This window comes from Musa acuminata, unplaced genomic scaffold, assembly GCF_036884655.1.
Source record: "Musa acuminata AAA Group cultivar baxijiao unplaced genomic scaffold, Cavendish_Baxijiao_AAA HiC_scaffold_117, whole genome shotgun sequence".
Lineage (NCBI taxonomy): Eukaryota > Viridiplantae > Streptophyta > Magnoliopsida > Zingiberales > Musaceae > Musa > Musa acuminata.
Genome location: NW_027020396.1, coordinates 54,182 through 65,000, shown reverse-complemented (window position 1 = coordinate 65,000; position 10,819 = coordinate 54,182). Strand labels below are relative to the sequence as shown.

At 42.6% G+C, this 10,819-nt stretch overlaps 2 protein-coding genes across 3 annotated transcripts in view; one reads left to right on the top strand and one right to left on the bottom strand.

Annotated features, from left to right (window-relative positions):
• Window positions 1-5,521, top strand: part of LOC135655611 (protein MIS12 homolog) — a 6,901-nt gene extending 1,380 nt beyond the window's left edge. Inside the window, exons 3-8 of one of the 2 annotated variants that reach the window (XM_065175765.1) lie at window positions 716-835; window positions 1,314-1,403; window positions 1,494-1,632; window positions 2,433-2,570; window positions 2,645-3,683; window positions 4,990-5,521. In XM_065175765.1, coding sequence (XP_065031837.1) covers window positions 716-835; window positions 1,314-1,403; window positions 1,494-1,632; window positions 2,433-2,570; window positions 2,645-2,703 — 546 coding nt within the window. In that variant the 3' untranslated portion in view covers window positions 2,704-3,683; window positions 4,990-5,521. The remainder of the gene's footprint in view (window positions 1-715; window positions 836-1,313; window positions 1,404-1,493; window positions 1,633-2,432; window positions 2,571-2,644; window positions 3,684-4,989) is intronic. The other variant, XM_065175766.1, reaches the window with a different exon arrangement.
• A 473-nt stretch (window positions 5,522-5,994) lies between these two features.
• On the bottom strand, window positions 5,995-9,967 carry LOC135655610 (protein unc-13 homolog). Its single transcript, XM_065175764.1, has 5 exons — window positions 9,156-9,967; window positions 8,053-8,937; window positions 7,509-7,970; window positions 7,242-7,428; window positions 5,995-7,167 (listed from the first exon to the last, which is right to left on the bottom strand). Exons 1-5 carry the CDS (start codon window positions 9,621-9,623, stop codon window positions 6,158-6,160), a joined length of 3,012 nt encoding a protein of 1,003 aa, XP_065031836.1. The 5' UTR covers window positions 9,624-9,967; the 3' UTR covers window positions 5,995-6,157.
• Between the last annotated feature and the right edge of the window lie 852 nt (window positions 9,968-10,819).

The window sequence follows — 10,819 nt, the reverse complement described above, 5'->3', positions numbered from 1 at the left end:
AGATTTATATTTGACATAGGGTGTTCAGAAAATTGGAACGGTAAGATAGTCTGCAAACTAAAATGACATTTTCTACTGAATTGGCACCCAAAAATGGTGTATTTCAACAAGTGAGTGTGAACTACATTATCAAATTATTATACCTTTAAATGAATAGGAATTTCCTCTCTTGAGCAACACAGTATAATCATTGAGATCTAAAAAATTAAAACATCATTGCCATATTATTGAATGGCACATGTTGGATGTGTGGCCTTGTGCCATATTTAGAGTAACCAAGCTAGTTGAGTAGCAGCATTGAGCATGGATGTGTGACAATACTGCTGTATAAATTTGGGGGCATAGATGTACATGTGCACAGCACAAAACAATGTGATGGGCAGAACACGCTTGGCAACCTAATACCTATAGATTACTACACCATGGTATCAATATGTTTTTTAGTGAGTTGATTGCTGTTGGTTTATACCTCTCACTCATCTACATTATAATCTTCATAAGTTTGTTTCTGCTGTTGGCACATCAAATACATTATCATGGAAGCTTGTTTATTGACATTATTTTATTAACTGATAACTAATATAAATATGTTACTAATTACATATCTCTAGGACTCATAAATTTAACGGATGGAATGATGACTCTGGATAACATCTCTATATTGTGGGAAAGATTGTTTTCCTACCAATGATTATTGTTGTCTTTTTTTTGGTAGGGTGTATCTTCCCTTCGTCACTTGACTCAAGCAGTTTTGGATAAGAGAATGAGCATGTGGGAGAAGTACTGCCTTCGGCATTGTTTTTCCATTCCAGATGGATTTGTGTTGCCCAAAACTGTAGGTTTTTCTATCAAAATTGGAGCACAAACCTATATTATGACAAGTATCTTGCATCCAATCTTTGCCTGAAATATATTCAAATTTTTTTTCTTTTTTGCTGATTATGACTTGTTATGACAATGCACAGACCCGTGGTTTTCTTTTTCCCTAAGAGTACCTCTAATTCGATGTTAAGCTTATCCTAACCTTCTTCATCATCAATCTCTTCTTAGTCAGGCAAAATTCAAACAATTGTAGAACTCCTAGACCTGGACCTGGTTTTCTGACATGATGCATCAAACAAACTGATTTGAGTTATGGTTCAGATATATTGGTCTGGCCTCGTGTCTCTTCAGTTTCAGTACTCACGATTTTGTATTGAATGGAAAATGGCTATTGTGCTTACTCTTGGAATTTCTTCTACGATTGCCAAGTCAATCTGGTGTTATTTCTCTGTAGAACTTCACCTAAATGTACCGGTTGATGTTATTTTCAGAAAGAATATTCCATTTCAGTGCTTCAAGAAGTCTTGTCAGATCAAGAACTCGATTCTCATTTGGACTCTTTGAGAGAAAAACTTGCAGCTGTAAGAAACTCACTATCTTTGTGGTATTATCAATATTTTAGTTCTTTTTTAAAAATTGTTTCTTGCATGGAACTAAGTTGACTTCCTCAGGCGGGGATGGAATCTCAAGCGCTACATAGGGAGATCAATTTGTTGGAGATGCAGTCAACTGCTGACAACAAATACAATGCTTCTGTTGCTGAGGTGCAACAACTATTTAAGGAACACTCGGTGCATCTGATGTTTCAAGGTTTCTTTATTGTCATCTTGATCCTTCACTGTTCTCCAATTTGCTTATCAGACTTGTAGCTTCTACATGTTTATCATCATTCTTTCTATTGTGTCAACATTCTTGACCTTGCCCAGTGTCTTCTTTCGTTTACTTATGCCATTTTTATCGTTTTAAAAAATGGATGGGAAATGTTTTGGATTTTTGACCTTACATGCTAGACATTTAATTGAAAACATTCTTCCATTGTGCAGGAGATGGTTTTCAATGTGTTTTATTTATGTCATACACACAGTAACACTTGTATTACTTGTTCGTAGAATCTAAATCTCTATTTTCTGTGACTTGGAGCTCTTGAAAATACATCATGTTTACATGTCTGAACTGAGAAAAGAAACTTAGTGTTGTATGAGCACATCTTGTGAAATGGAGAGTAGGCAGAAGAGTGTTTGCATCTCAAGAGTGTCTGAGCTCAGCATATTGAAATAAGAATATTAAATGGACTTTTTTTTCGCTGTTTATGTTTAAACTGTCAAACTTAAAATTACTGGGTATTAAGAATTCACAAGTTATCAAGTTGGACACAGATATAAATTGCTTAATTTTGACCAAATGCATTTATGATTGCCTGGTGAAAAAGTGAACTAATGGATGCACTCCAAAAAACGAATATATGTTATCGTATTGTTTCAACTAATTCAAACAAATTAGCATACAGTGCAAAATGATGGAACACTCTGCATGACAGCTTATTTATATGGTCTGTTCCATCTGCCTTTTTATTATTTTATATGTTGTTACTGTATCTGCTGTTGTTTCAGAGTTAGTAGAATCAGCATCCAAACTGCATCAGAAAGTAGCTGCTGAACTAAAGAGCAAGAGGTTGGGAGATATGAAACAAGATGGGGTTTGCAAGAAGCACTGTTTGAGCAGTGGCAAACAGATGGTTCCCGACACAGGTAATTTCTTCTATCTTAAACAAATTATTCAAGGACAAAAAGGTTGAAAGACATTGATTTACATATTTTTGCAGGGATTTCTTCAAGTCTTGAGGATATTCAAGAAATTGTAAGCATTTTAAAGAACACATAGTAGTGGTTTTTTATCATTTCAAAACAAATGTTGCACATTATCTTTCTCTATCATGCTGTCTAGTTTTCTGTACTATATGTCATCTTATGCTTGGTTTTTGCCAAACAAGCTAGTAAAGATATTCAAGAAATCGTAAGCATTTCGAAGGAACACATTATGCTTCTCATATCATGTTTTATTTTGATGAACTATATAACATCTTGATGCTTGTTTGTTGCAAGAAATAGCTAAATGTCATAGTTGCAATCACTAAAATTCCAGCTTGTTGTTTAAGAGAATTTTATGGCTTATTCATTAAGAGAATATTTATGTATGAAACGGAACCGAAAGTAAAATAATCTCATATTATCAAGGATTGAAAGAGTCCGATTATATATGTTGATTTTGATTCATAATTAAAAATTTTAAGTTGAATTAACAACAAATTATCATAAAAAGTGGAAAAAAAAATCCTTATCGTACAAAAGATCTTTATATTCATAATTAGTATCCTGATCTTTATATTTTTAAAAGTTACATTAAAATTCTTATAATCTCGTTATTTTAATTTTTTTTTTAATTTTTTATTATGTATAAGGATTTTAATATTTTATTTTCGTAAATATAAAATTCATAATATAGTTTAAAAAAAATATAAGAATCAAGATATTAAAATTAATTAATTAAAAAAATAATATATAATTAAACCACTTAACTTGGATTGATGTTGAGAGGACACGGACACAGGACCAATGTGGTCCACTCACCGTTGCGGATGCCTCTTGTGCATCTGTCTGGTCTCCAACGCGCTCTGGAATTAGCAGTATAAACAAGCATCAGATTGCAGTGTGCAACATAGACGAGCGTGATCCGATGATTCGAGAGAGGAGGCTAAAGATGATTCTCCTAAGCACCAGGGGAAAGAGAAGGATGCATGCACTGAACTGGCCTTCTTCGTATCGTCCGTCGCCTGTGATTGACGTTGGCCCTCAATCGTCCCGGTAAGAATTTTGAGAAACCGATCCAATTTGATCGTTCGATTCGTTCTTTGCGTTGTTTTTTCATTCTTCATTTGATTGTTTCGCTAGCGATTTGAAAACCTTTTCCAATTTCTTACCTCTTCGGTCGAGAATAGTGAAACTACGGAGTTTTCTCTCGTTTTGGTTCCATTTGATTGGCATTGGTTGGTTACAATGGATCTTTCATGGTTACTTTATTTCCATCTTGATTGTCATACTATTCTTCTCTCCTAATTTGGACGGATAAAGTTCTAGAAATTCTATCTTTGTCTGTCTCGTGATTGATTCTGGCATTAGGGTTGGGAAGTTACGGTTCTTGATTAGTAATTTTCTCAGGCTTTTGCGTAGCAAAGATGTGGAACGATGGATTGAGGATCTTAGGGTGTTTCCGAAGAAGTGGGATGTGGATATGAACTCCTCCTCCTTCAGCTAAGGACTAAAAATCCCACTTCAGTTTAGGGTTGGGGTTTTTGGTGGCTGATGCTAATCCACACGGTTGTGATGATAGTTACAAGAAAAAGGGTATGGAAGATCCTTTATGCTACTGAAAACCTTTGAAATTGGAAGAATCAATGTCTTGGTTGGAGGAAATCGATTGCATGAGAAAAAGATGAATTTTGCTGGACTCCCTTAGGTTTCCACTGAAGCTACCCTTTTTGTGCTCTGGTCCACCTCAATACTTTTCATAGAATACTTGTGTACATTAAGTAGATCTAATTATGCTTCTTGATTGGTAAATATTCTAACTCTGCTTCTCGATTGGCGCAATCTGGAGATATTGATTTTACAACTGTAGATGGACACTTCACTTCAAGATGAAAATTTGTAGTCTTGGAAAGAAGTATTTGAAATCAAATCATCCATACCTAAATGTACCAGCTAGGCAAGCGAAGTCTGATGAAATTGCCGGTGCAACGAAGAAGATCTAAGAATTTATCAGACAACAAAATTATACTGCTCGGTAGTTTGACTAGTGATTTTGCCTAGCATTGAGGTCAATGGCTGAAATAGTCCATTCATCAGACAACCCTAATTAGTTGGGATCCATGGTTTGGAATTCTTCTTGTTTGGTTCTCCATCATTGTCCACCTGTTATGTCCGATTACCTTAACCTTCTCAGATCATGCATTCACCTAAATTGTCTGATCTGTTCATGAGGTGTTATGCATTGACCTCATACAAAGTTCGATAGTAATCATGTGGTCATGTTTCTCTTTGTAGCCATGAGCAACTAATCTTAATTTCTTTCTTGTCCTTCAAATAATGTAAACAACTTATGCCGGTCCAGAAACCATTCCAATCCCTGGCCGAACCCGTATGAGTCTCAGTTTGCGAGGCATGTCGGCTGGCATGGACCAAAGAGAAGGAGAGAAGAGTGGAGGAGGAGCTGCTGTTGATAGAGGAGAGGGAGATAAGAACCTGCTGTCAACGGCCTGAAGAACATACGCCCGGCAAGAACCAAAGAGAACGAGGGAGAGAAGGAAAAGAGGAGGACAAGAAGAACTTGCTGTTGACAAAGAAAAGAGAGAGAGGAACTTGTTGTTGATAGCTTGAACTTGCTGTTGAACTTTCTATTGATAGTCATCTTGAACCCGCTGTCAACCCTTTTCGGAACCTTGTTACGAACCATGACCATGATGAGAAAATGTGATACACATTATCAAACATTATTAAGTATGAAATACTTGGCTATGGAAAAATGAACAAAACCTAGTAGGGTCTTTGCAGTCATTTTATTGAAGTATTTCCTTCCACACAATTGCTTGAGATGTAATTATGTGTCAATCAATCATGCTAAGTGGGTTATAGTTCTTTTTCTATACTACATTGCTGTCCTCACTTCAGATGCTTGTTTTGTAGTGTTATCTGCAGTTCTTTCCACTCATCAAGCAGGCATCTCACTGGAATATAGATTTGCTGGTTTATGACCATCAACATTACTTGTTTGGTAATCTTTTTTGTTCATTGGCTCATGCAAAGCTCGAGCACTAAAATATAAGCTGACTTGCATTATGTTTTGGGGTAACAGAAGAATTGGCACAAATTATTAGTATCAGCTGACTGATGAAAGACTAAAGATATGTAGACCTAAAAGGTTGGATGCAGATTTAGATTAGGACATCAAATCCACAAGACATCTCTAAGAAATAAGATTACTGAAGCCAAAACCAAAAGAAACATGAAAGACAAAGATATGTAGACCTGAAAGCTGGGAGAAGTTTTAAGAGCTGAAAGATCTACCTAAAGAAACATGAAAGACTGAAGATGGTTAGGTTGCCATGAATCACTACGCTTTTTATACTTTTGATTTCTAGTATTAACTTTGTAAATGAGTACTGTTTAGTTCATTCAAACATAGAAAAGAAGAAAAAGGAAAAAGACATGCTCACAGAAACCATAGCAGCCACTGTTAACGTATGATACAAACTGCGCAGGCCATCACCTGTGATGTTCTTTCACCGCCGCTTGGCCAGCTGAAACGTTCGCTTCAGGAACTCGTTGGCCATCTCGTCGTCCCGGTGGCACAGCACCCTCAACACCGTGTTGGGATCGGCCCGGTTCCACCTCCCCGTCGTCGGGGGCATCGGCACCTTCGGCCCCTCCGCCGTGTCGGTGCTGCCGCCGCTGCAGAAGCCGAACCCCACCAGCCCGCTCGCCTCGCACGCCGCGATGCTGAAGTCCTCGATCAGCCTCTCCGTGGGCAGGGCCATGAGCGCCACGATTCCCTCCACCACCTCCGCGTCCCGGTTCACCACCTCCTCCGCCACCAGCCCTTCCCCGCAGGTGCAGAACACCCGCTTCAGGCTGCGGAAATCGTCGACCACCGACTCGTAGTCCGCCCGCGCGAACGCCCGCTCGCTTCCCCCGGCCAGTAGCACCATCAGGAACGCCTCGAACGACGCCTTCATCACCTCCTTCACCGTCAGCGGCTGCGCCCGGTCGGTGAGGATCGACACCAGAAGTGTCAGGTTCTGCTTCAGGATGCGGAGCCCGGGTTGGATCCTCGCGTCCGTGACGCTCTCCACGTAGAGACCGTCGTAAAACGAGTGGCGCGAGTCGAGGAAGATGAGGCGGTAGGCGGCCACCTCCGACACGTACTGGATGGCGGATTGCACCGAGGAGCGGGCGAGACCGAAGTGGTGGGACGGGGCGAGGCGGCGGTTGGCAGCGGTGTGGCGGCCCGTGGGGGACGGCCCGCTGCGGGAGAAGAAGGAGAGCGACTTGTCGAGGGCGTGGAGGTGGGCGAGGACGTAGTGAAGGGTGTTGAGGCGGATGTAGAGCCGCTGCGTGCCCCGGCTGGTGGACGGCCGCGGGTGGTTCATGTTGGTGATGCCGTCCTTCCCGTTCGAGCGGCCAATACCGACGCTGCAGCGCACCGCCGCCCTCTTCCATAGCCTGACCAAGTTGGAGTCCTGGTTGCACCTCGTCAGTGGCGGGAGGCTGGGCACGTAGCTTTGCTTGTTCCCTGCGAGTAACAACGAAACGATTGAGCTCACTCAACGCAGGTCTTAGCAAAGGGAAAGAGGCCACCGTACGTACCACACGCAGCAACGAAGGTAGTGTACTCCTGGAAGATTGTTTCCAAGCCATCGGCGAGGTCTTGAACCATGTCATCTCTGGCTCCCACAGGGATCTCAAAGAACTCATCCACGGTCACCTTGGCCAACTTCATCAAATCCATGGAAGACTGAGCGTAGGGCTCGTTCTTCGACCTCGGCATCCAGCTCTGCAAGCAACAACGTATCCCTCAAGCAATCAACATCACACGATGCTTGCTGTCGGTCTCAGGTAGCACAAAAAACTTACCTCTGTTTCTTTTGCTCTGCTTAGGCATTCCTTTCCGATCCTCAACCTTTCGTCGATCCAAGTCTTGAGGAGGCCTGCGACAATGGAATCCACATCATACGGGACCATCTCCCTCACCACCCCCTTCCCTCCGTCTTCGCAGTCGGCGGAGTCCTCGACGACCATCTGGACCAGCAGCTTCTCCAACTTGCCGGCGGATTGCAGCACCCGCACCAGCTCGTTGGTCAGGCACGTGACCTTGGACAAGTACTGCTTCAGCACGATCCCGAAGCAGCTGTGGATCGTCACCACCGCGGCCGCAGTCGGAACCTGATGCCATTTCCTCAGGACAGGGCTAAACAAATCCTTCTCGACCAGCGCCAATTCCTCTGTTTCTTCTGCAAGCTGGAGAAGGATGTTGCTTGGATCGTCGTTTATTCCCACGATCACGCTATCGCCGTGGGACGCTCCATTCTCCAGTATCTGTCACACGCAAGCATACCAGAGGACCATCAACATATGAATCGGAAATCGGGATGCATGGATTGACTGCTAGAATTGGCACCTTGGCGAATGCACTCCTCATCGACGACCTTATGTAGTAATCTACCCGGTTGACGGATGGATCTATCGCCGCCTGACCGTCATCGTCGACAAGACTCGCCCCGTTGTCCAAAGGATCCTCGCCGATGATGTTCGTCGTGGAGAGTGCCAAGGAGACTATGTTCTCCATGCTTGCGATGGTTTCCTTGTCGAAGCACTCATGGTAGTCCAACACCTTCGCCTCTGCCCAACTCTGCATCACAGTCAGTGCGCCGGACAAGAGATTAACGTAGTTAGCATCGCGATCGGCCTTCTTGGCGTTGCTGGCGACCTCGACCAGTGTTGCTAGCGTGGCGCACAACAGGTCGGGCTCGATTTGCCCCGTCTCCAGATATCGTTGGAAGAACAACCACGCGAAGCAGACATTGTGGATCATCTTGTTGATGCCCAAGGTGGACCATGTCTTCTTCATCAGCTCGATGAGCTCGTCGACCTCATCCAACACCACGGTGTCTTCGCGCAGGTCGAAGATGGAGTGCAGGAGAGCGAGGTAGAGATGAACGTTGAGCGGGTAGCCGTCGGCCCAGTGGCATACTTCAGTGGAGGCGCCACTGGAGCTCCGCCAAACCAAGGCGACGACGGCGTTGCAAAGGTTACGCATGGTTTCCGAGTTCTTGCTGGTGTCGATGGGCTTCAGCTCGCTCGCTCGGATGATCTCTAGCAGACGGGCGGCTGCGGGGCTGTGGCGGTCTACAGGGACAGACGGGTATAAGATAAGGCCTGCTTCGAGGATCTTGAGCTGCCGCCGTTGCCATTGGTGGTATTCTTGTGCGTCGTTGAATTCAGAGGGCTTTAGCTGGCGAAGGAGCTCCAATGGAAGGATGATCGTCTCTGCTTTTCTTCCCACCTGTTATCATCAGCAAGAAAAATGTCATCATGGAGGTGCGAGGGAGGAGCAATCCAAACCCTTCCTGTATATTGAAGATCGATTTGTGAAGCAAATGGAATGAATACATATCTTTTTGTTCATTAAGCCTTAATGGATCAACGCAAATGTACAAGGGAGCAAATCTAGAGGTTATGTGGTAAGGCTGAGATGGATGGATGCATGCATGCACGAGTCACCTGTCCGACGAGGGTCCTCATGAGGGTCTTCCTTAGCCGGCGATCGCTCTGCTCCGTGACGCGCATCTGCAGCCGCATGATCTCCGCGGAGGTCATCGGCCGCCTCGCCTTTCCGGGCGAGTTGGACCCGCTGGACATCCCCGTCGTCATCGGCGACGACCGCCTCGCATTCAGCCCCAGCGCCTTCTTGATGCGGCTCCTGGCCACCGTCATCCCAGACGACCCCCACTTGGGAGACCCCTCCCCGCCGGCGCCGGTGCTGGCCGGCGACGACGGGTAGTAGTTCAGGGAGCCCCGGCTGCCGCCGAAGCCGGGGGAGGAGCGGCACGTCATGAAGAAGAGCTCGTACACCGCCTCGCGGAGGTCGGTCCGCGTGAGGGGGTCGATCCTTCCGAAGGGGCACTCGAGCTCGAGGCTGGGGTCGGTGTCCGAGCGTGAGATGGAGGAGTGGGAGTGCTGGCGCCCCATGCTGCGGTAGGTCAGGCTACGGCGCGCAGGGAGAAAGAAGAAGAAGGAGACGACGACGACATGGAAGGCTATACCTGCATGGGAGCAATTGGAAGGCGTGGAGAGAGAGAGAGAGAGAGAGAGAGGAGAGAAGAAAGGATAGGTAGTCGCCTGGACTTTAGATTTATTTGCAGTTTTGTATTAATTTATATGTTTATTGTTGGAATTTTTGTGATGGGAATGAGAAGGTGGGGGAGACGAACTAAGAAAGGCAGCGGAAATGGAGGAGCATGAGAGGGTGAGATGTGCCATCGAGCTGGCTACATGTTTCAGTGCAGTTTCCTTTACATACAATTACATTTATGTCCCTCTTTTTATGTGCCCACTGACTATTATTTCAAACTAATTTGATGATAAGAACTCGAGGAAACTTTTAGGTGTCTTCTAGATTTATCAGTTTGGACAACAAATGTCTTTATTTTGGGTAAATTATATTTTATTTCTTATTTAAATTAATTATTAATAATTGAGATTTTATTATTTTATTATTATTGTAAATACTAATAATTACTATGAGTAGCGGTTGATTCGAGTTTTTTTTTGGATGGATATTAATCAGAGAGATATATTATTAGTATTATTATTATTATTATTATTATAAAAATAAAGTCGTAAATCTTAATTATTTTGGATATTATTTATAGCAAATTATATATTCAATGTTTAGTACTTAAATTTTAATTTATGATTTCTATTAAAATCATTTTACGTATTTCGTTACTTATTCTAAAATTAATTATTTCATCTCTTCTATCCAGATATTTTCTTACGATTTTTTCTCATCTTATTATCAATCAAAATGATACCTAATTTATTCACGAATAAAAATATTTTTTTCTTAGTATCTCCACATATTCATCTCAATACTTTTTTCTCGATAACATATACTTTATACATATATTTTGAGGAATAAAAATATTTTTTTATCTCATTTTACCTCCCTCAAATAAAATTCAAATCCTTCCATAAAATGAAATACAATTGATTAATGGCTAAAACACTATGTTGAGACAATGGCTTGGCGTTTATAGGAATTCATTATTTGATATAACATTCTATTTAAAGTGAAACTCTATCTTCCCTACTGATAAGTTCAAAAGACAAGAATCATAATATTTAAAAGTCGTAAAAAAAATTAAAAATTGGCAAAGAGATTT